This window comes from Meleagris gallopavo, chromosome 14 (genome assembly GCF_905368555.1).
Source record: "Meleagris gallopavo chromosome 14, MGAL_WU_HG_1.1, whole genome shotgun sequence".
In the NCBI taxonomy this organism is placed as follows: domain Eukaryota; kingdom Metazoa; phylum Chordata; class Aves; order Galliformes; family Phasianidae; genus Meleagris; species Meleagris gallopavo.
In genome coordinates, this window is record NC_139417.1 from 8,194,076 (window position 1) to 8,218,401 (window position 24,326).

Below are 24,326 nucleotides of genomic sequence, written 5' to 3' on the forward strand. Positions count from 1 at the left end.
AGAACAGTGTATGTGCTCAAGTTCCATGAAATCAGGAAAAAAAAAATGAGAACCCAGCTAGTAAATGGATGACTAAGTTTCTTCATTTAGACTAACCAAGCTTTATTTTTCTCAGACTCAAGATTCTGCTATCCTTAGACGTACATTTTGTGCAATATACGCACAAACGTATATACTCAAGCAAGAAAATGGTTTCAAAGAGTTTTGATTTCTCCGTGTGTATCAGAAAAAGTAAAAATCTCAATCAATAAAAGTAATGCAGATGAACCCATGTATGAAGGCAAGAGTTCTGAAAACTAGGAATATTTTAGCATGCCATCGGAGTGGGATCCATGGGAAGGTGGGATGAACTCAGGCAGGGTTAAAAAGTGACTTTGTTCCAGCTTCTGTTTCTCTGTTTCACTTTTTTATTAATGTCAATAAAAATAAGTAAATGAGCTTATTCCAAACTGTGTTTTTGCTGAAGCTTAGCATGTTATTAACTCTTGACTTTGTATGTTTACTGTAAAACTGATATGTCCTAAACAAGAGTTTCTCATATTTAGTCTTCTGCAGCTACCAGAACTGAAGCTATGTAGCAGTACTCACACTGCTGTTACAGTTATCTACTGTACTGTACAAATTCTTTGCAGCAGTTCGTGTATATTTGCTCGCAATCAGCATTAAATACAGAACTTAGAGGAGATGTTTATTACTTTCAAAGTGTTCCCCTCCACCATAATACTACCACTAAGTGGATTTGAAGAGCTGGGTTTAGAATAGATTTGTAGCTACATAATTTAAGAACTAGTTTTAGTTACAGCCTCAAATGGCAGCATTTGATAACCATGTACAGAGGTGTGAACTGCATGCTTTTAGAAAGAATTCGTTTTCACGCTTGTCTAGCAAACCACTAATACTTAATTTATAAAATAAAATCCTAACAGATTGAAACTCATTGTTTCAGGAGCAGAAATAAAAGCCGTTTTGAGCCCTTGGTAAGATGGTTTCTTTAGGGCAGTTAAACTTCTGCAGATATGTTTGAAACTATATTGCCACCTGCTGTCTCGAGCTGAAATCGGGAGGCAATTCTTTTGCCCCCAAAAAGAAAGATTAAGAGATTTTCACTAGAAGGTTAGGAATATGAATGTTGACTCTATTGTCCGGAAGAAAGAAAGAAAGAAAAGATGACTAGTAATAAAATAAAATAGTAAGTTGCAACGTGAAACGCTTCAGAAATTGCTATTCTAAAGGAGTACACAAGGAGACAGAAGGCTCCCCCCTTTCTCCCTTTCTCTCCCTCCCCAGCCGCTCACCGCCGCAGACTCCATCCCCCACAAGGCGCCGCTCCGCCCGGCCACGCAGTGTGCTCGCAGCCCGTTGGCGAAGCGGGGCCCGGCGGAAGCCTATCGCCTCCCGACTCCTTGTGCGGGGCCGGCAACCGCCGTACACACAGAGCGAGCCCGGCGGCCCCTCGGGCTCCGCCGGCGGCCCAGTCGGGCCATGAACTTGGGGTAAGGAGAGAGGGACCCGGCGGCCGGGAACGCCGCTCTATGCGGGGCGGGACCCCACCCTCCGCCTTAGCTCGGCGCCTCGCGGCCCGCTGGTGCCGGGGGGGCGTGGAGCCCGTCTGGGGAGGGGGCGGGAAAGGGCCGACAGCGCGTGAGGTGAGCGGAGCGCTGCGGGCGGCGTCAGGGGAGCGCGTGCGGCGTTAGCGTGAAGTGCGGTTTGTTTAAGTGTGCAGATCTCACCGCTGCCTCTTCTCTGCACGATTCCAGTTTCTTTCTTTCTCCCATTTTGCAGAGATGGGCTGAAGCTTGAAACTGAAGTGCTGGACGGGAAGCCGAGGCTGATTTTAGCCGCTTCTGGTATTTTTTGACTATTTACCTGAAGTAACCTTTCAAGCTCTGACTGATGTAATAGGAGAATTTCTGCAATTCAGTAGCATCTTACTACCAGGGAAAAAGAAGCCTAGTAGCTCCTTGCTTGATTTACACAGAACTGTATTGTTTCACACTTACATATTTACAGTACTTCAGTAGTTGGTAGCCGAGGTTTATCATTTTCACTAAGCAGTTTATTTAGACCAGATCTCAGTGCTGCCACACTAGAAAAGACCCATCTCATTAAAGCTTAATGATGAGCTTATCTAAACTCTAGTTTTTTATTTGTGAGACATGCTTATGTACAAGCACAGAACCACTTTCCCTAATTGTTCTACAGAGGCCTATGGCACCCTGGCTTACATCAGCAATGGTGCAGCCAGCAGGGCAGGGAACTCATTGTCCCCTTTGTCAGCAGTGGTGAGGCTGCACTTTCTGCATTTAACAGAGGGCTGACCAGTGAGGTATTATGGAATACTTTGAGTCGAAAAGAAATGGCAGACCACTGGAGACAAAGCCTCACAACACCTCTGGAATGGCAGTGCTCTGAAAGTGCTTTTACTTAGTTCAAATGTAGCTGGCATCATTTGTTGGAATGTTCAGTGGCCCTGTTCTTAGCATTCTAAGAGGTATCATTGCCACTGACTCAGAGTCAGGATTTAACGCCTGCCTTTAAGAGTGGCAACTTAGCATACTCTCAAATTTTAATACTTTCATGTGAATTGTAAAATATTAATAATAAGGTGTTTTGCAGACAGTCAGAACAGTTAGCATTTCTGGTGTCTAATAGGTACTGCAAAGAAAGCACAATACTTTTCTGTACAACTGGAAATAGATGGCTCAAATATATCTAGGTAGGTTTCTATTTGTTTTCCAACATACATTTGAATTTTTTATACCGAAAGAAAAAAATACACATATACTGGGCAGATTTACAGGAAGGCACTTCCCCCTTTCTTACAAGATGTCTGATGACTATAATAGCTTATGAGTTTTTTAAGATTTATTTTTCAGGAAGAAGTTGCTATTAAATACTGTTCTCATATTTTTGTCTTTGCTTCCCAAAAGATAAAGCAAAGCCTGCAGTGAAGGTAAGTGAAAAAAACTACATTTCATTTAGCAGACACATTATACCATTCAGTTCGTTGGCAGATAATTTTGGGAACACATTTGAAATGTCTCAATATTTGTAATCAGTCATCTTTATGAAAAAAAAAATGGGTATTTCTCAGGATCATTATAGCTATAAAAATAGAATCATAGAGTATCCTCAGTTGAAAGGGACCCATAAGGATCATTGAGTCCAACTCCTGGCTCCACACAGGACTACCAAAAACCATGGTCAACCTAAGAGCATTGTCCAAATGTTTCTTGGACGCCTGCAGACTTGGATCTGTGACCATTGCCCTCAGAAGCTACTTCCAGTGCTTGGCCACTCTCTGGTGAACAACCTCCTCCTAATATCCAATCTGGGCTTCAAAAAGTTCAGTAAAATATTCAGCAAGTTTGAATTAGAAGTTCTGTGACAACTTCTACCATCACAAAGTGGTTCTGTTTAATTCCCCAAAAAGTTACAACAGTGCAGGAAATCATCTCAGTTGGAACTTTCAGAGATCTTAAAGGGATGCTGGTAAAATTTATCTGAAATGTGTTTTACTGTCCACATAGTCACATAGGCTGTGCCTGTCTGAGTAAACTGGAATGCAGTGAGCTGGAGGGACAAAGTAGATAAAGGTTTCAGTATCTATGAGATAGTTACAATTATACAACAAAGACCCTGGAAAGAGTAACAGTTACAGAATGGAAAAAATCAAGGCTGAAATAACACTGGTTGTATCATCAACACTTGAAGCCATGCTTAAGAAATGCCAAAGAAAATAAAAATATTTATGAATTCTTTTGAATGTTATGCTATATAAAATTATTTTTATGTCTTCTAAATATTCAGATTTAGGTGTTGTGTTTTCCCTTAAGGTATTTCAGGACAAGGGGAAATGATTTTAAGTTGGAGGGAGGGAAGGAAGAAGGAGGGAAGATTTAGGTTGGGTGTCAGGGGGAAGTTCTTTACTATGAGAGTGGGGAGCTGCTGGAACAGGCTGCCCAAAGAGGTTGTGATTGCCCTGTCCCCAGAGGTGTTCAAGGCCAGGTTGGATGAGGCCCTGTTCAGCCTGGTCTAGTACTCAATGTGGAGGTTGGTGGCCCTGCCTGTGGCAGGGGGGTTGGAGATTTATGATCCAACCTGGGCCATTCTGTGATTTCTAGTACTCATGAAGATACTTTACTGTTTTCTTATGGAGTTAGATTCTATTGAAGAAGAAAAGAAAGACTGTTACCTGTTGCTCAAGTCCTGTTTTTGTTTGTTACTTATGAGAATTTCTTTCCTTACTGTAATATATGCTGAATTATTTTTTTATTATTTTTTTTTTTTTTTAACAGATGGGAAATAAAGCCAGAGTGTCTAAACAGACTTTGAGAATAAGGCATACTGGGCATATGCTGAGGTCAACACAAAACGCTTGCATCAATCAGGAAAACTTAGCAAAATCAAGGAGTGGATCGAGCTTATCAATGTCAAAAGGTGAAAGAGTGCAAGTAACTAAACCTTCCTCGCTTGAAGCCACAACTAAAGATCACTCTTTGATTTTCCAAAGAGATACCACAAACAGGAAGCCCAATTCTGAGAATCTTAGTGTTCAAGAAAGTAAACACGAACATCAAAATACACATATATCAGCTGAAGATCTAAGAAGTTTGGTGTGTTTAACACAAGAACAGCTTCAGCAGATTTTGATGATTGTAAAAGGAGAAACTAGGCATATATCTGAGAATCCCAGTGAAAAGCAAGAGGAAACAGGTAAGTTACAGTCCAGTGAAGTTTTCATACAGTTAACTGATGCTAGTTTCATGGAAACAAAGCAAAACGTGAGGCTTAATTGTGAGTTGAATTCATAATTCATATTTATTTGCAGACAGAGACACTACTCTCTAATGGTTTCAAGACCAATACTGCTTGCTACTACAGATGTGAAATTGCCTGTGTTTAATTTTAACCATAAGAACTAGAAATGGTTTGATAATATTCTAGTACTTTGCAGACTAAAAAAGCAAGCAACTCTTGTCAACGTTTCATACTAAAACTGGGGGAAAAAAAATAGTGGAAGGTCACTGAATCATTAACCTCAGAATTTTGAGAACAAAACCAGAATCTGAGCAACCTGCTTGAGCTGTAGATGTCCTATTCATTGCAGGGGAGTTAGAATAGATGATCTTTAAACGGCCCCTTCCAAATCAAATGATTCCACGATTCTGTGGAAATAACTGTCATCACCACACTCACAAAGCCTCAGAAATGCAGGCTTCTCTGGTTGATCGAAGAGTTCAGATATCGCTGTGCATCTCAAGAGCAGTCTTGAGATTTTCTTCTGACCCCAAGATGTACATGCATCTTTCTGCTTAACTGTAATACTACTACTGAGTAGTGTTCATTCTGTAGTTCTTATGCTGACAAGCATGACAACTATTATGTATCTTCCTGTATCATTACTCTTATTTTTGGACCCATGGAAGAGGTCAACTCTGTCACCACAAATATGGCACATTGAAAGTAAGTAGAGTACAAATATCTGAGCTCCCTGGCAATTGTGTTTACTGTAAGTCTAGCATTCTAAGAATACCTTTGAAGTTGTAACTTGCATGCCTCAGCTGTACAAGCAGGGCAGAAAACAGGTTTGTTAGATAGTTGTGAATTTGCAAGTCTCCTCTGTTCCTTAAGTCGTAAGTATTGAAGAATGTTTAGTGGGCACATATTTTTTATTTCCTTGTGTGTGTGTATATGCATATATGTATAAATGTGCAAATATATATATATTTAGGCATGTATATGTATTCTACTACAGGCACTAGTAAGGCGTCAGAGGAAACCATTGTAGCATTGCTCCAAAACAATTGTGAAATGCCATCTGTTCCAGATGAGGCTAACTCTAATTCAAGCAGGAAAGAAGAGTCATATCCACAACCAAGAGAGAAAGTTATGTACGTAAATCTGTGTTATTGTTCATAAAAATTTTCTCCCATAATGAATTGTAGTTCTTAATCACAGTAAGAATTGATGTAAATACTAATCAAAAAGTTATGTTTAAAATCAACAGATTTTCAAGTAATTTTTTTCTCTCCCTCACCTATAGAAAGGAGTCCTGGAAACCCGCTGACATGTTTAGTACCTTGGGTGAAAGAGAAGGAGAGAAAGCCTTATTAGAATCAAAAAAGAGCCAATGGAAGAAGGAATTAGGTACTTACCATACACACAATTTATATTTTTATGAATTTATGACACTAAAGATGCCAACAAACTTTGCATTACTTATGCTTCTGTAATTTTACTTGTATCAGCACAATTGCTACAGATTTGGAAGTTATCTGCTGTAAATCTCTAGAATAGATCAATTCCCAAACGTCAAAAAAAGAAAATCTACAAAAAGAAAATCTATAACTTCTTGCAAAAAAATACTGCAAGTATTTTTATATAAGAATATATTTTTATATTCTTTTAAATAAGAAATATTTTCCCAAATAGGGTTGTGGGGTTTTTGTTTTTGTTTTTTGTTGTTTTTTTTAATGCTTCATATTGTAGGAGTTGTTGACTCCTTTTGGTTTGGTCACCCCTTCACTCCTTGATGGCCATTATCCTTAACAAATTACTTTGTTTCTTTTAAGGGAAAAGTGTCAGCTGGTCTACAGGGATGACTGAATACAAATTGCAGTTTGACTTTGAAACAGTTTGCAGCCCTGTCCCATCACCAGCCACAGGGAATCACTGTAGAAAGTTAAAACTGTTTAAGACAGTGCTGAAGACTCCATGACAAATGAAGCTATTTATGATTGATATACAGGACTGTTTTTTCCTACAACCTGTATGTAGATGTTCTGATTACAGGGTTTGATGTTTGCAGTGTCCATTGGTTTGGTAATATTAGCATATTCTAATCTCATTAGTTTTAACAAAGTGGAGATAATTGATATGCTGTGTTTCTCCTTGATTGTTGTTAAGCCTTCAGGGTTTTGTAGTCTTCTCAGAGAAATTACCCTGTTGCCCCTACACCTCTAGACAGAGACTCAGCGGTCGTCCTCTTAAGAGCAAAGTCATGTTTGAACTGCTAGGTCACACAGTGGTGACAATCTTGTAGTCCATTTTACAATCAGAATGGTAGGGATGACATTTATTTTAATAAATGCATCTACATGTCTGTACTAGGAATTTTCACTCAAGTTTTGTGCTTTTTCCCCCGCTTCCTTTCCTGAAGATGAACAGGTAGCACTGAAGAAGAAACTGAAAGAAACTTTGGAAGGAGATGTGGTTTATTTAGGGGCAAAATCTGGAAATGATAGAAATCGTACCGAAAAAATGGAAACAGTTGACCCAGATAAGGTAAGGCTATCTATAAACACTGAAAAGCACACAGTTTTGACAGCACTGTCACAGAATTCTTGAGCTCTTAATTCATACAAGATTTTCTTTTCTGTACAGATCCTATGTTAACTGGAAGCAGAATCAAATTTCAGTGGTTAGTTTAAACTCTTTGATGGCATGATGTGATGCAGCTCCCTGTATCAAACTTAGCTTTTGCTCCAATTTTAGTTTTATCAGTTATGTGAAGTATCACTACCAACCTCTTCCTTTCCTTGCATGTTGATTACTATGAGGTATGAATCTTTTCCAATTATGATTTGAGGCATAATCAAGTGGCTATATAATAATAAGTATATAATTATTTACATTGTTCATTAGCTCTCTACTATACCTAATTGCTTACATAATATTAAGCATAGCATTTTTATTTTAACTTGCCTTTCAAGTTGTAAGGTGTAACTCTGAAAATGGCATGTCAGATAAAACATGACTTTGAGGAGGCTGCTGTCAAACAGGTGGTTTTTATCCACTGTCAGTTGTTACAGTAAAAATAAATGGCATCTTTTGGTATAACTCAGTATTCCTAGAAAAAAAAATTATCACCCTGCCCCAAAAGACTTTGTTTCCTTGCACATAAGTAAAAACTATTGCATATGACATGTTTAATTACAGGTTTTTACTGATGTTCTAATGGGTAGCAGCTTCTAGAAAATTGGTTTATTTGTTTTGTATACATTAAAGGCTATTTAATTCAAAACAAAAAGAAAACAAAAAACTAAATAAATCAAGACTTAAGTAAGTGGTCTCTTTATTTGCAGACACTGTTCTCGGCTCACCAGTTGTCAGTTGCATAGCATTTGTTTTAGGAGTAAGATTTTAACTTGCACGCAGTTGTGGGTTGTTGTTTGTTTTTTTCCTTATCTATTGATAACAGATATATAGCTTCAGTAGTTCTTTTAGACCAAAATAATTCAGTAGATCATTGTGCTCTATCTAGAGCATTGTGTCTGAATGAATGCCTATCAAAATATGGGCAGTTTGAAGACTTGAGTATAGTTAAAGGCTGATGTGAAGAACACTACTTGGTGTTAACAATTTTTATTTAGCTTTTAGGCATATGTTAAAGAAATAGATAAGTGGGAACATATCAAAAACAGAACCACAGGAAAAAAAAGTTTTGGTGCAAAAAAGCTTAAGAAATTGGGTTTGAAAAGACACTGACAGAATGTTTTTTGTCAGATAGCATTGAAAATTCTCAGTGTCACTGGAGTATCAGTTTGTTAAATTATATGGATATCCATTAATAAGTCAGATGACTGAAGATGCTGTGTAGAATTTACTTGTGTCAGATTAGTGATCTAATGATTATGGGGCTGAATGTACCTGAAACACAGACTGAGCAGTGCTCTATAGCAATAAGGAAGAAGGATTTTTGTTCATGATTGTCACATTGTTTGGAGCAAGAGGCTGATGGTTCAAGTTAGAATAAGGTTCAGTGACTGGCTTATTTAGCATCTTTCTAACAATTGAAGCATTTTTAAGGAACAGTCAAACACTTAGTACAGTTACAAGCTTATATTCATTGTTTGTGCAAGAGAACAGCCTAATTCTGCCAAGTAACTGAAGACACAGTTTCCTGACACATCTTTGTTATGTGGCTAGACAACATAGTGAATTTTGGCTACAAGTAATAGACAAACATATATCTTATTACAGGAAGCTGTGCTACAGGAGCGACCTTTGAGTGCTTTGAAGCATGAGCAACAGAAGAAGTGGCTTGAAGAGCTGGACAAACAGAAGGAAGAAGCTAAGCTACGAAAAATAGAAGAAAAAATGAATTTATCAAAGGTATATGTGGCTCAGAGAGACTTCTTGGAATAAGAAAAACTTGCTGTTTCATTTTTGTTCCAAGAAATAAAAAATGAAGCCTTAGGCTTAAGAACTAGTTACAAAGACATAATGAAATGTAGTATGTCCAGTTATTCATCATAAGATCACAGGACAGTCTAACTGAACCCTCAGGCAGTAGGTGTTACAATATTTGCCTGGCAGAGGACAACATGCCTAGTTTGGTGTGTTAAAGTACTTGCTGTGGAGATGAAAATAGTGGTATTATTATAATCCCCTGCCCACATAATCCCAATGGTTTGAAAGGACCAGGGGTTGTAAGGTCTTGCAGAGACACTAGTGAGACACCTTGTAAAAAATAAATTTCCTGTAAGTTACTGAAGGAGATGAGAAGAAATTGTTAAGAGACATGCACTGTGCATCACAGAGGTATTCAGATCCTATTTCTGGAAATAGTATTTTGATGTGTGCTTCTGAAGCTTTTTAAACAATTGTTCACCCAGAAAGGTTTGAAGAAAACAGCCCTACCTTTTGTAACCTTCAGTTTTTCCAGGTTGTTGAACGTAGATCTTTTACACTGGATCTCAAAGGAATCCTGCCCATATAATTTGCAGTTCAGTTAAGTGAAGAGACTTCTAATACTGTCACTATTGGCTGATCTGGGCAATATATCTCATACCCCTTCAGATTCTTATTATGGAAGAGTGACATACTTCCTTTACTCTGTTACTATTTCTACCTTATTTCTGATTTTAAGGTTGGTGAAGTATTCTACATTCTTATACAGACTGACACAGTCTTCTAAAGTCTCTTCATCTGTCTCTTGAAATGAAGAAACACTCAGCAAGACTGTAATGTTGTTAGAACCCTGATTTCCAAATTACTGTACGAAGGTTTAAGCCAGGGTTGTATCTGTTACCACGTATGATAAATGTTCGCCATACTCCATGTTATCAGTTAGCAAGAATCTCCATTACCACAACTCACCTCATAGGAGCGTTTGTAATCTGTGGCCTTCTTTATCAGTACATTATAGTTTTTACTCTAAGCTGAAGCATTTATTACAGCAGTCACACAATTCCTATACAGAAAAGCATTATCTCAATTCTATGGCTCACAGTAATAGAAGCTTCCTACCTATCCTCTAAAAAAATAAAAAATAAATAATAATAATAATAACACACAAACCCCCAAAACCAAATGAACCAAACAAACAAAACAAACCAACCCCACCTTGTTGCTAAGGTCAGTTACACACTTACAGCATAAATCTTCTCCTTTCTTGAGCCCCTGAGGGAACTGAATTTCTTTTGCAAATGGGACATTTTGTAGCTCTGAAGGTAACGCAGCTGTAAAAGATTCCTGCGTTAGGTGCCATGTTTTTTATTTGATGGGTGTGGCACAAGGAGATGGCTGCAGTTACCAACTTGACAGTAATCTACTTCCAGCCTCTTGAAAGAAAACTGTATGTCCTTAATCTTTTTTCTTCGTCTTCCTGTTTGCATCTCATGTTACAATCTGAACCTTTCTGTACTACAGACTTACATAACGCAGTTATCTTAACTTCTCTGATATGTTTACACATCAAGATGTTTAAAGGGAAGGCAAGATTTACTTAGGGAATGGGAGAAAGATTCATTTGGATGCTTATTAAGATTATGCTATTGCTTCTTTTAAAATAGGAATAAAATTTCTCTTCAAGAAAGGATTTTTTCTGGTTTAAAGAATGTACTCCTGCAAAGCTTTAAATAGAGTATGTTAATTTGCATTCTGCCAAAAGGAAATCTTGAAGTAGCCATCTTACAGTCCTCTCAGACAAACAATTATATTATTCAGAAGAAAAAATGTTCTCAGTACCTACAGCAAAAACAAAGGTGCTTTATGTAAAATGTCCAGCTGCAAAAATGGAGCTGTAAAGATAAGGCCGTGTGATATGGAAGGGAGTCTTAAACAGTCACCTCTACAGAAGTTTCAGCTTAGGCTTTGTTAGGATTGGATTCTTAAAAGAATGAAAGAGATTCTGGAAGAGTGTTTATTTTATAATAGGCCTGTCTGACTGAAAATAAGGAGGTATAAAGTAGTATCTCTACCCGAAGCACAGTAATGCTGCTGCTGTCCGTGTTTGAAGTGGTGTGGGTAAATGTGAGTGAGAATAAAACCTGTTCATGTTATTAACTTATTCTTTGACTTTTTTTTTTAACTTTTTTTTTTCCTCCACTTTCTACTTTCTAGTTTGTTTGTTTTTGCTGAAAATATATTAGAAGCACTTTACTGCTGACCAACTGTATTGATCCACAGTATAATTTCTGCTCCAATTTGCATTTTAAGCAACAGAAATACTTTGGTTTTCCACCTAAGGAATGAATTGTTCTGTGTGGTGTAACTCCATAACAAAGATTTTCAACTGTTTGGTGTACGAAATGTGTTGTCTCTTTTGTTAACCGTGCCTTCTAGAAAATGTAATTGAGCACATTTCCGTTTTTTGTTGCTTCATATTTATTTAGGCTGAAGAGCATGACAGATGGGCAATGCATTTTGATTCTTTAAAGAACCACCTTAATACTAACGCACAACACCCCTTAAATGGAATGTACAAAAAGCAGCCTGAAAGTCTTTGCCTGTCACCTGACCCTAAGGAGCTGACTGCTTTTGTTCACCCTTTCTCACCTGCAGCTTTAGGCAACTTCATGCCCTCAAAAGTGGAAAATGCAGAAAAAGGTGCTAAAAACAGTGCTTTGGATCACAGTCAGAAAACCAGGTGAGTGAACTTTGTAAGGACAATCATCTTCCCATCCAGTTCACTTCTGGTACCCCCTAGAAATTAAATAAATATTTGAGTAAGATGCCTCAAATCTGATCTTTGGATCTTATTCATTTCTGCTTTTTTCAGGATTGCATGTGGTTTCATTTCTGAAATATGCACATGCTTCTGTTGTTCATTAATAAAATTTACTGCGAGTAACCTTATTTTTTTTCCTTAATATAACAAATTCTATAAATTTAATAATTAATACAATGCAGTTTCATCAATATGAAAAAATTACTTGTAATCTGAGAATTCTAATTAAAGAAGGTATTTGGATTTATTCTTTATGATAAGAAAGCCACATACATGTTTCTTTGTAGTTTCCTTCGTTCAATGACAGCTCTCCTGGATCCTGCACAGATTGAAGAGAGAGACAGACGGCGGCAGAAGCAGTTGGAACATCAGGTGGGTTTCTGTTTTAAGGTCTAGAGCTATTTTAATGAGAAGAATGGAAGAAAAGTGAATAAAGCATGATAATTTAATAACAGTGAGGCAGTTGAGACAACACTTAGACTTCAGATTACACCTACACGTGTTTAATAGCATTCCTCTCAGCCTCTATGTTTTTTTAATATTTATATTCATTGATTGTATTTCTGTTACTGAATTCTTGGCTCAAAATGATGCAGTGTAGCCTTTAGAACTCCAGTAAGGTTTGTGTGTACTTTTTTTCAGTCTTTGCTACTATCAGGAGGGCTGATACTTACATACACCCGTTCTGTGAACTTCACAATGAAAACATAAAAAGAGACTTTTGTTTATCTCTGAGTATTTTGTCTTCAGACTGCTTTGCTGGGCTGATGGTTGTAAAAAACAATGGGAAGGCAATTAGCCATGTTTTGAGAAATTGTTAGTAAAAAAGCATTGGAAGTACTTTCTAGTTAATAGCATGATCTGTTAGACAGCTATTTTCCCTACTACTGTCACGTATATGAATAAACTGTCCTCATTTTTTTTTATCTTTCCTTCAAGTATCATGGATGCACACAGAAGAATACAAGTAACTAGCTTCTAATTCCTTTGTTTTCATACCTTTTAATTCTACTTTCTTATGATACCATTAGAAAGCAATAATGGCTCAGGTGGAAGAAAAGCGGAAGAAGAAACAACTGGAAGAAGAGAAGAGAAAATTGGAGGAACAAGAGGAAGAACAGCGCCTAGCACGAGAAAAAGAACTGATGCAGAAACAGTTTGAAGAAGATCTGCTTAAACAAAAACAAAAGGAGGTGGGTTTTTGTGTTTTGCTTAGTGCAGAGGGGTGGAAATCTTTTACTGACTTCTCTGTATGTAGTGAAGTTAAATATTGCAGGTAATGGGAAGACCTATGAGGTAATCTGTTTTGAAGTAGTACTCTGGTATGGTTTTTTAAGTTCATTGAAAACTAACAGTGTATATTTTGAAAAAGAATTTTGCCTCATGTCTATTAAAATGACCGTAATTGCTCTAATATATGGAAAGAAACTCCTTCAGAGCTTCAAATTGGTAGTCAGACTTCCAGATCATTGTCTGCAATAATACTGTTTCACTGAAGAAAACAATTGTTTCCCTTCAAAATGATGCTGCCTCCTCATTTTGAAAACTACCTGACATTTTGATATTTGAAATCAAGATCTGCTTCCTCATTTAATACAGTACCATACAAGTTTAAGGCAAGTTTCTTTTTCTGGACAGGCCTTTCAGGAAAGTGAATGGATAAGAACTGGCAAAAATGCAGGTGTACTTTCAATTAAAGCAGAAATATGCATTTTAAGTGCAAATTTTAAATACAAAAAATACACATTTAGTTCTTTCAGGGTAGGATTGAATAGCTTCATTCGTACAGCAGAGCTTCTGACTTGATCATTTAAAAGTTACATGTTAGGTATTGCATCCAACTCAGCTAGTTTTTGGTTGTTTCTTTTTGTTTAAGATACTTTACTCAAAGCAAGAAAATATTTTGACATTATTTATATAAACATTTGGGATTATGTGGAGATTAAATAATCATTCTCAAAATAAATTCCTACGTTTACTTTTTTTTTTTTAAGGAACTTGTGATTCTGAAAACAAATGAGCTGTATCAGACGATGCAGAAAGCTCAAGAATTAGCACAGAGATTAAAACAGGAACAGCGCATCCAAGATTTGGCTCAGAGAGGACATGACATTTCAAAACTTAAGAAGAATCTTGGGGGGGGTAAGTACTGCCATTTTGCTGTTCAGTTTGCCTATTCCTTTGGTGTTTGTGTGCAAATTGTGAGTGGGGTTTTTGTAATAGGCCTGAAATTGCTCCTTTGCTTCAGAAACCAAATTTAATTTCAGCTTATTTAAAGAATCTTTTCAATAATATCAGTGTTCTAATACCATGAATACCATATCTTAGTAAATGCTGCGTTACATAAAAGAAGAAATACAAGGCTGTTATTAGGAGTGCATGTGGAATATTCAGACCTACAAAGGATTGGCTTGATTTTCAGTGAAACAGGCAGTATTTTAGGATCTGAATCATAATTCTCAATCTTTTGCATTGAGCTGTAAGCTAGAACAGTCTGATAACATGACAGCATAGTTTAAATAGAATATATGCTGTTACATGAAACAAATTTTTTGATTGTTTTCAGGTGGCAGTGAATTTGAAAACTGTAATACTGATGCTTCACGTCAAAGTCATAATTTCTCTGCTGACATTAACATTGATCAGCAGACTTCTTGGAAAGATACTGCTGTACAGACAGGTAAGTAGTCCTTCAGTTTAGTCACCCTGTACCTTACAGACAGACAGCAGGACAGCTAATGTGTGTAACTGTGCAACAGGGCCAAATCGTTGTCATTCAAAATGGTATAAAACTAAAAATAAATGCTTGGACAGACGCAGGCTACTGAAAATATAATAATATATTACTGTATTTTTTTAAATCAATTGTATGTCTTTATTGGTACCTGCCTATTACAAATTCAGATCAGCCTCTGATCTGAAGTACAGTGTTGGCTTACAGTCACGGCCATAAGCCATGCAGGATTAAATTTATTAAGGAATTGAAGCATATGTTGTTGTAGTCTTCAGGCTTATATCACATGCACTGGTATTGAGCTGGAATGGGTTCTTAATGAATCCTTAAAGAAACACTGTCAATAATCCTGCAATAGGTATACTACACCCATTAGAAAATGAAAGCTTATATTCAAATATTTAGAAAAGCTTTTTACAATTGTTGCTACTTACCCAGACAGAATCTTCTTCTCACTTGAAAAGTGAAAGCTTTTTTATTTCTATTTGTTTAGGCCAAATGTTCGAATAGTTTACTCTTAGATCTAATTTACTTTTTTTAGATGACTATACTACTTCAGCATGCACTGATACAGCTGAGGAAAGAACTTCATGTTGCGGGTCACCGGATATTTCCATAGAATATAAAGAAACCTCTAACAGCAAAAAATACCAGAAAGAAATGCAGTATACAGATAAAAACAGAATTTCAGGACAAGAGAATGGTGACATCCATAGTGAGCTGTATGAACAATATGCAAGAAAAGAAAGACAAGTTAAAGCTTCAGAAAAACCTGGCAAAAGACCTGACTGGAATATAAACAAGCCTGAGAAAAGATACATTCCAGCATCAGAAAGATACCCCAAACTACAGCAAAAACAAAGGGAAGAAAATAAAGTAAGACGACAAATGGAGCTGCTTCAGTTGGTAGAAAGAAATACCCCTGGGAATCTCTACCAAAAAAAGAGTTGTTGTTCAGATAGGTCTCCTTCACCTCATGAAGAACTGAAGAATAAGGGACATAGAATCAGAAAGGTAACTATTTTTTCTCTAAGAACAATGATTAATATCTTTTTTAAGATTTATTTCACTCAGCTCTGCTTGGATATAATTCAAGTTCTGAGAATTTTCCTACTACCTCCTCTTTGTGTGAAGAACAGTATTACAGCAGTTTTGTTCAGCGTGGTTGGAGCTTTCAGTATTAGTTCAATCTTCTGAAGTGTATATTTGCTTTATTGATAATCATTATAGACTTATTAAGAAAAAGTGTATACAATTTCTGCTTGTGCCTTGAGCTGCCATAGACGTAGAGAAGTAGAATAAGTTCTTCTATTATTAGTTTAACTGAGTTCATAGATACTACAAGTCTCTTTAATGCACGTCTTTGATAATATCTGTCTCCTGTGAGAGCTCAGATCATACAGTCCTTTCAGAATTTCAGAACAAACTTTTGTAATATGAGCATTTAATATAAGCATCAAGTTTTGTACTCATGCTTTTGCCTTCTTTGTTTTTTTCCTAGGAAGAACAACTCCGTAAGAATCATTTGAATGAAGAAAGGTATGTCAATATTCTGTATTAATGCATTCATAGTGAAATATGTACATTTTTCCTTCCTGATTTTTAATCTTTTCTATGAACTTAAATTCATCCAGTTGGCCACTGTAGTGCAGAATGTTTTCTCTCCACTGTTTATCAAACTTTTGTGGATGCTTTTATATTAACTGGAATTGTTTCATACAGATCTGACTCACTACCTGTTCCAGCAGTTAAGAACAGATTACAAGCACAACAAAAACAGATATGCAGCAGGAAATTGGAAGTATATAACAATAGTAGAAGAGAGAAAAATACCAAGGCAGATATACAGCAGAAGAGCTTCCCTCCTGCGGTTCCGGAAGCTGGAAGACCTCCTTCTTCACAGTTCATTCCGTATGTTCGAACAAACGAAGTGTATTACCTCGATCCAGATGCACCAGTGACCAGACCTTCAACACACGACCCACAGTATCGACAGTTTAATGGTACTGCAATGTATTGTGATCTGATTCGTGCAGGAGAGATGTTGCAGCACTTCAGTTCAAAGTTATGCATTTTGTTCCATTTGCTATTTGCTTTTACTGAATTTTGCAATAACCTATATTTGTCAGAGCACTGTACAGAAAGCCTGTGCAACCAAAACACAAATTCATGAAAGAAAAAAAAACATTTTTAATTCTTTTATCTGGGTTTTTTGTCTAGTGAAATATAATTGCACTTCTCTGGTATTACTACATACAGCTTTTGGTTTCAGGAATCTAAGCAGTATTTGACTTAGTGATCATAATAAAATAGCAACCCAAACTTGATTTCTACAAGTTGTGAAAGTCTACTACTACAAATTTTGAACAAATTTATAAGCGTATTGTTTACTAATTTCATATATGTATTTATTTTTAGATTCTTACCAAGTGCCACGACAGATTTTTAGCTCTGATCACACTAGAGATCCTCTTCTAAATCCTGATGTAGTTAAAATCAGAGAGAGACAACAAGCAATTCTAAAAGGACTGTCAGAACTACGGCAGGTAAGTGAAAAGTCATTGCATAAGCATGTATGTGCATACATACTAAGGTCAAAATGAATATTGCAAACTAGTACATAGTCACAAACTATATAGTCTTTAACTACATACTACATACTACAAACTACATAGTCTTTAAGCCATTTTTTTCCCATCATGTATGATTGGACCCTGACCTCTACCTTTATTTCTCTGCATTAATTTTGCTTTAGTAATGCATTGCTTCCACCTTTGGACTCTTCACAGTCTCTCTTTAAGGAGTCTTTGGTCATTAGATTAGCTATGAAACAGTGGAGAATTTTAGAAAACTTGAAACCAGGGGAATGGCTTTGTTAGTCTAACTATGAATGCCTGGAGGCTTACTCATACATAGCTGTTATGTGCTACATATCATGCAGTTGCAACTGTTTTTACTTCAGGGTTTCTTCATTTTCTAGTACCTGTGAGAGCCATTAACAAAGCAGGAAAATTTTAGCTTTTGTGTATAAATATGCAGCAGCACATCCTGATACTTGTGACGCTGTTCTAGATCAGACAGTAATGCTGCCTTAGAACATATCTAATGTTAGCACTGTAAGCCAGTACCTGCCAACCCAAATTCCCTCCCTTCTGAACAGATTGTGTTGTCCTGCTTGAAGCTGTGCATTTAGAAAGCAATGCATCTTAACAAATTGTTTTAAAGTAAAAAGCAGTGGCATGTTATTAGTTCAAACTGCTTGAAGGAAGCAGAGCATTCACATTGCAATTGCATTCATTTCAGGGCCTCCTGCAGAAGCAAAAGGAGTTGGAGTCAGATCTAATTCCTGTTAAAGCTCAAGAAGAGAACTTTATTTCACCATTTTGAAAGGTACTTAAGACTGTACTGAATTATTTAAATGTAGCAGCACAGCATTTTGCTACTGTAATTGTGAACTACCTATATTATTTTTATTAAATAAATTATTATGCAATTTTTGATAGGATTACAGGGTCACATTACTTTTCAGAATGAAAATAAATTTAACTACATTTTCAGAATGGTCCTTGTGCTGCCTAAACATGCATTTAGTATAGACACCAAAAGACTGTAAAAAATTGCTACATGGATTTTTGTGGTATTGTGCTTTTTTTTTTTTTTTTTTTATAAATAAAGTTTATGATTCATTGTTAATGGCTTTAAGAGAGGGGGTAGATATTTTTAAATATAGGAAACTGATTGTACCTCATTATTCATTATATTATCATTGTTATTATATTTATTATTTACCACTGCAGAAATGCTGTCTCCCACCCCAACTGAAAGAGGATAGTGACATTTAATATGGTATTGGACTGAGTCCATGACAGCAGAATTCAGTTTAAAGAAGTCAACTTAAAAACAAAGGTCTGAACAGCTTAGCATTCAATGCTTCCTGCTGGAATTAAACAATAGATTGATTTCCTTTTGGGCTTCAAGATACAGGATAATTTGAGGTGGAAGTATTTTTCTTCTAGAGATTCTGCAGAAGGTACCTAATCTGAATTCAATTTAATTGAGATATGTGATAAAATACTACAAAACCTCCAAACTGAGGTTTTTTCCAGCAGCAACTGTTCTAAGAAATAAACAGAATATGAAAGGTATATTACCAGCAGCAGCTAAGGGAATGAAAGCAGACTCTGTCCTCTTGCATGCCAAGTCCCATACTAGGTGAGCCCACACTTGATGATGGACTTGGTAGAATGGTCTTTCACAAAGTCCATCCCCAGTTTGTTGATAAAGAGATAAGAGTACTTACCATGTAAGTGCTAAGGGGCAGTGATAAAAGCTATACCAGTCTTGCCATGGTGGTTTGTCCTTAATTTAAAGAAGTGAATCAAACAAGCATTCATACCCAAGAGTGAATGGCATTTTCTTTGTTTTTAAAGCCTATAATTTTTAACCAATTCTATATATTCCAACTAACTTTGAGTTTACAGCTATGTAGTTTCAAACATTATTACCCATTTCTAAACCACCCATCATTCAAACACTAAGATCAAATTACAAAACAGCAAAGAAATATGACTTTAGACAACTTGAAAACAAGAACAGTAAACATAAAAGTCAGCACATTAGCATATGTAAAAACACGAATAGTAACAAGGGTAGCACTGAGACACCCCAGCCGTGTACCCTCAAGTAAGTTATCCAGCAGCCATAGGGAGATGATGCATGAGCTGAGTCAAATAAAGACTTGCCTCAGAAAAGTAAGGTTAACTCAGCATATGTGAAATTTGAAAGGTCAAGCTAAAAAAAAGATAGAACTCTAAATGCAGAATAATAACAAATCTAAAAAGCAGGAAAGCACCAGGACTCACTGTGCTGAAGAAGGGCAGGAGGCAAGTTGAATTACTGAGGTCACTAAAACATCACTGCTGTAGTTATAAGGGTAAAATACAAGTTTTAAGATCATTCTGATATTGCTCTAATAATTACACCAAGTGAACTGCTAGTTATGAAATCAAGTTTGGCTATGTTTCTTTTGTATTTTGAAGACAGCATAAAAACCACAGACAAGGCAGCATGTTAGCAAGTCCCTTGTGCATTAAGAGTTTATTTCATTTTTGTAATGGAACTGCACCATTTGTTAATCTAATTGAGGTATTTTGCCAAGATCCAGTCATTAAAATAACTACACTGCCTTATAGCTATGTAAAAACGTTCGTACAAAATTGTGTCAAATAAATACATACATTTTGATATTTAGGTAAAGAAAAGTGAATTGGATACTTACAGTTAAAAAAAACTCGCCATTTCACATACTTTAGGCAAACATTCAATTTTACATTAAAACAGACTTCAAACTGAAACCTATGTACAGGTCAAATACAAATGTAGAAACTTAAAAGTGCCAACAACCAAGATAATTCAAGTACAATAAATGTTAAAAATATATATTTATTTCAATCTTCAGATGCTTCCAACAGGTACAGGCCATCATGGTTTAAATAAGATCAGAAAAACTTTGAGATAAAGGACAAGAAATGTTTTGTTCCAGAATAAAATAGAAATTGTTAATCCAACATTTTAGAAACAGGAAGTCCACAGCAACTTATAAAAAAGACAAGCTTATTTCTGTTTTGAATATGGCCTGCAAGAATCACAGTTTTTATCCCAACCACCAGGCAGTGACGATTTCTCTGTATCCATGCTCTGACTGTAAGCAGATAGAAAATAACTGCCTCCTTCTTGGTTTTGACTTGTAGAAGGTGGGTATGTTGTTCCCAGAAAAGTCTGATGAGTGAGTACATTAAAGTGACTGAACTGATGAGACATGTTTAATGGTCTGCTGTAAACCTGGAAGTTATTGAAAGGAGCTCGTTCAACTGAATTGTGTTTTTCTCCTTCAGCAGAGCACGTTGTAGAAACCGGAGTAATTGGCTGTCTCTCTTCCATGTCAATTTTAGAAGACTTTTCCATCAAACTCTTTCGTGCTTCAGGAGATAACTCTGACACACAGCTCTCTTTTGCATCTACTCCATGTGAGCTCTTGGTCTCAGTCTGCAAAGTTTCCAAATGAGTATCATATTTAGAGGCATCAGTGCAGATTTCTATTTGCGATGCTTCATCTCCTGAATCCAGAGACATGTCCTCCTCATCCTTTCCATCATTTTCTACATGAACTGCGTTAAAAAAAGAAAAAGAAACTCCTATTCTATTGAAATACAAACTTTTGTTAGAAAATCTATACACTACTCACAGAGTGTTATGCTTCAAGGTCTGCAAGTCCAGTATCGTTTAAGTCTTGGTCTTCTGTTCCTCTTGTTCACTTACTCAACATACACACTTAACCCTCTGATTCCAGTTATTCCGATGCTAAAAGCTTCTGAGCATTGTGTTCATGTTTAAAGTGTTGGGAAACCCCAACTCCAATGGGGTTTATGTCAAAACAGCATCTAAATTTATACAGGAGGTCAGTATTGATCAGACAATTACAGGACTACAACTACCACTATCTCAGGTGTTTGTCTAGTTTCTGAGCTACCTTAACAATAGCTCATCATAACGACAGCTCATCTTAATGACAGCTTATCCTCCTGAAAACAGACAATTACAACTTTTTGGCATATGCCTGCTTTCCAGGATACCTTGTTAGCCTATAATTCTGTATTTAAGATCTCCTTTGGTGCTCCATCCCCGCTGCTGTTTTTCCATCATTTAAAGCAGTAGATTAAGAGCTGGGCTGGGTTTTCTTTACCATCTATCACATTCATTTACACAAAGACACTAATTCAAGGACCTCCACTTCACACTTCTAGTTAGCTGAAGAAACAATGAATGTTTTTAATGTATTACCTGATTGTCTTTCCTGAGCAGAGGGAGATGGGCTGTCTTCTTCATTAACTGAGTTGTGATACCCAACAAGACTTGTAAAATTTTGCATGAAGTCATCAACAGTAGCAACAACTATGCCATTATCAGCATAATTTGAAAGTGGCTTGAGATTCTTTTCTAAATACATAGAAGGAGATTTTGCATTACGATTTAGCACCTATTACCGTAAGAGGGAGAAAGATAGTCGTATTTGTTTGTAACCTGTTAAGAAGACAACGTGTCGCTGTTGTATGTTTTGAGACTGAAGCCTGATAAGACATTCTAATTCTGGTGCATTTCGAGTTTGCGAATCACAGTTATGGTACGACAGAATTTCAACCAAGTGCTTCTTCTGATAGGTGTTCAGCAGGGTCAACAGACTCAGGGCATTAGTATTCAGTCTGTGATGGAAAAAAATATTAGACATTTGATTTAAGGTCACTCTAAGCATTAAAATTCAGTTAAAAGATGGACATAACATTAAGTTCTACTTCATTGGGATTTTTGAGAGCGTAACTAAAGCTGAAGATTTTAGCAACTGGTCTATGAAAGATCACTGCTTACCTCCCCAGCTCTTTAAGTTTTTTTTGCATTTTGCAGTGGACTTTCCATTGCCATTTTCCATCTGGTGTACTGAGATCCTCCAGAAACTTTAAGAACTGTTTTAGTTTATCTGTTTAGGAGATACAAGAAGTTAAATTTCACGGTCAGCAAAATGAAAAACACTGCTTCAACATATACATAAAAGGGGAGAGTTGTTTTGTTTTTTTGAGTTTTCACCAAAGCACTTACACAACTATGAACACTGCCCTAATACTTTAGGTTTTATTCCGAGATGATTAGCCAACAAAAATATTCCAAAACAGACAGGTTTTGTTTTGAAGCCTAACAGTGGTATCTGCTTTCAAAACAGCTGAATTCAGTCACCATGATCTGCTTTTTTAAAATACCTATGAGAACTGGTACCTAAAGATAAATATTCAATTCCAGATAAAGAAAATTTGAAAGAACACAGATTTCCAGTATTTTTTTACTACATTATTCATGGTTCTGAGTAAGGAATAAAGGGCCCTGTATACATACTAGACAAACTTCAGAAGCCAAGATCTCCGTGTTCACACATTCTCCAGACAGGCCAGTGAGTAAAAGATTCAGGTTCTCAAAAAAATTCACAATATTACCTCTGAGTATGACAGTCTTCTCATATCTTAAGACTGCTGCCTTTTTTTGTCTGTGTCTTAAAGCTCCAGAAAGCATCACACTTACCCATTGTGATGCTCTCTGGATTAAGGACAGATTCATCTGACACAACAAAGCCACCCGACATGAAGAGTTCATTGTAAGTGTGATTTTTCACATCATCCAAACTATCAACACCCGCAAAGCTGACACAAGAAAGCTTCTTCAAAGTTACTAAGCCTGGTACCTGTTTAAAAATCAAGAGAGGTATATGAGGGAAAAGAAAACGAAGATCATAGCTAAAAAAAAGATAAAGAATCTTCTTGTCAAACTTTAAAACAGATCTAAAAATTATTTTTAATCTCTTGCTCAACATTACAGATGTTGGTTCAGGGATACCTAATGTCACTTTAACAGCTGCCTTCACTTGCTGTTACAGCAGTAGAGAACTAAAAACAGAACCTGGAACCTCAACAGAACTTAACAAGGGCTAGGAAAAATTATTAATTGCTAAAATGCACCAGAAGTATTCATTACCAACAATATGCAGGTAGAGTAGTTACGGGTATACGATGTAATAGAACTAGGCATGACCACAAGCAATTCTGTTTCTTTGAAAAGGCAGCTAATCAGACTGTTGTTTAAATATTAAGACAGTAGCCCTTGCTCACAGTGAGTTCTTCTGGCTATGGTTTAAAATGTAGTACACACTTATGTATGTGAATTACCTTATGGATGAGGTTGGCGATGTCTTCATTTTGAATAATTATCAACAGTTTATCTAAAGCAGCTCTTCTTTTTAGGAACTGTTCTGGATGGCACTCTGTATTACCTAACTTAGTAAGATACTCCTGACACCACAGAAGGAGATGGTGGGGGGAAAAAAGAAAAAAAAAAAAAAAAAAAAGGGAAAAGCTAGTTAAGCCAAAACATTCTCCAGAAGATGACAACAGTAATAAGTTTCCCATTCAGATGAATTCCAGAGAGACAACTTGTCTTTCTGATACATTAAGCAGAAGGATGCAGCAACACAGAAACAGGCTCCTTTAGCAGGTCGGTCAGTCTTACAGAGTAGCATGTATGTGGCCAGCTGACAGTCTATTAAGACTGGATGAAGTTTCAAGAAAACATGAATTTTTATGACTTTACCTTCAACTTTCATCTTGCACATTTAAATAAAGAATAACAGCAATCTCTAAAGCTACCTGGACTATTAACCAAAGGGGAAAAAAAAGAAAGAAAAAAAAAAAACCACACCACTACACATAACATCTTAGCAAGAATACATGAAAATATCATCATACTCTTTCCAAAAACCTCCCACAAGCCTAACTCTATTGGCTGCACCTGCACAAAGACCCAAACTCCAACCAGTTCTGCTTTTCAAACAATAAGAATTAGGTAAATGCCAAATCAAGACAGACTGAAAGCCTCAAACAAGAACTGCGGCAGGGCAGCCTGTTCTCACAATTCACTGTAACAATTCAAACTTTTGTGAAGCAAATTTTAGACTCCCTTTTGTTTCAAGTCCAGTTTTATAAATTCCGGTTTGAAAGCCACACCATTCTATTTAAACACTACAGAGAGGCTGAAATTGAA

At 36.5% G+C, this 24,326-nt stretch overlaps 2 protein-coding genes across 6 annotated transcripts in view; one reads left to right on the plus strand and one right to left on the minus strand.

Moving 5' to 3' along the window:
- The first annotated feature begins 1,342 nt into the window (after nucleotides 1-1,342).
- CCDC66 (coiled-coil domain containing 66) lies at nucleotides 1,343-20,922 on the plus strand. 3 transcript variants are annotated; one of them, XM_085236201.1, is made up of 19 exons: nucleotides 1,343-1,493; nucleotides 1,783-1,847; nucleotides 2,931-2,953; nucleotides 4,299-4,716; nucleotides 5,759-5,894; nucleotides 6,047-6,150; nucleotides 7,163-7,287; nucleotides 8,986-9,117; nucleotides 11,622-11,875; nucleotides 12,244-12,328; nucleotides 12,988-13,149; nucleotides 13,951-14,098; nucleotides 14,523-14,636; nucleotides 15,232-15,704; nucleotides 16,192-16,229; nucleotides 16,413-16,693; nucleotides 17,109-17,236; nucleotides 17,994-18,080; nucleotides 20,585-20,922. In XM_085236201.1, exons 1-18 carry the CDS (start codon nucleotides 1,483-1,485, stop codon nucleotides 18,075-18,077), a joined length of 2,781 nt encoding a protein of 926 aa, XP_085092327.1. In that variant the 5' UTR covers nucleotides 1,343-1,482; the 3' UTR covers nucleotides 18,078-18,080; nucleotides 20,585-20,922. The 3 variants fall into 3 exon arrangements, with proteins under 3 accessions (XP_085092327.1, XP_085092329.1, XP_085092328.1); XM_085236203.1 differs by lacking the exon at nucleotides 2,931-2,953 and having other exon boundaries at nucleotides 1,436-1,493; XM_085236202.1 differs by lacking the exons at nucleotides 1,343-1,493; nucleotides 1,783-1,847 and adding an exon at nucleotides 2,683-2,716.
- TASOR (transcription activation suppressor) overlaps nucleotides 19,761-24,326 on the minus strand; it is a 28,063-nt gene continuing 23,497 nt past the window's right edge. For 2 of the 3 annotated variants that reach the window (XM_019620087.3, XM_010718486.4), the window contains exons 18-23: nucleotides 23,456-23,578; nucleotides 22,815-22,974; nucleotides 22,113-22,221; nucleotides 21,771-21,949; nucleotides 21,531-21,686; nucleotides 19,761-20,857 (exon numbers count right to left, since the gene is read on the minus strand). In XM_019620087.3, coding sequence (XP_019475632.2) covers nucleotides 20,304-20,857; nucleotides 21,531-21,686; nucleotides 21,771-21,949; nucleotides 22,113-22,221; nucleotides 22,815-22,974; nucleotides 23,456-23,578 — 1,281 coding nt within the window. In that variant the 3' untranslated portion in view covers nucleotides 19,761-20,303. Of the gene's footprint in view, nucleotides 20,858-20,934; nucleotides 21,131-21,530; nucleotides 21,687-21,770; nucleotides 21,950-22,112; nucleotides 22,222-22,814; nucleotides 22,975-23,455; nucleotides 23,579-24,326 lie in introns of all 3 variants that reach the window. The other variant, XR_002119599.3, reaches the window with a different exon arrangement.

Excerpts from the sequence above, each read along its gene's own strand:
- CCDC66 (XM_085236201.1), top strand. Across the intron at positions 9,118-11,621 it reads AAAAAATGAATTTATCAAAG|GCTGAAGAGCATGACAGATG; the intron begins GTATATGTGGCT and ends ATATTTATTTAG. Across the intron at positions 11,876-12,243 it reads GATCACAGTCAGAAAACCAG|TTTCCTTCGTTCAATGACAG; the intron begins GTGAGTGAACTT and ends GTTTCTTTGTAG.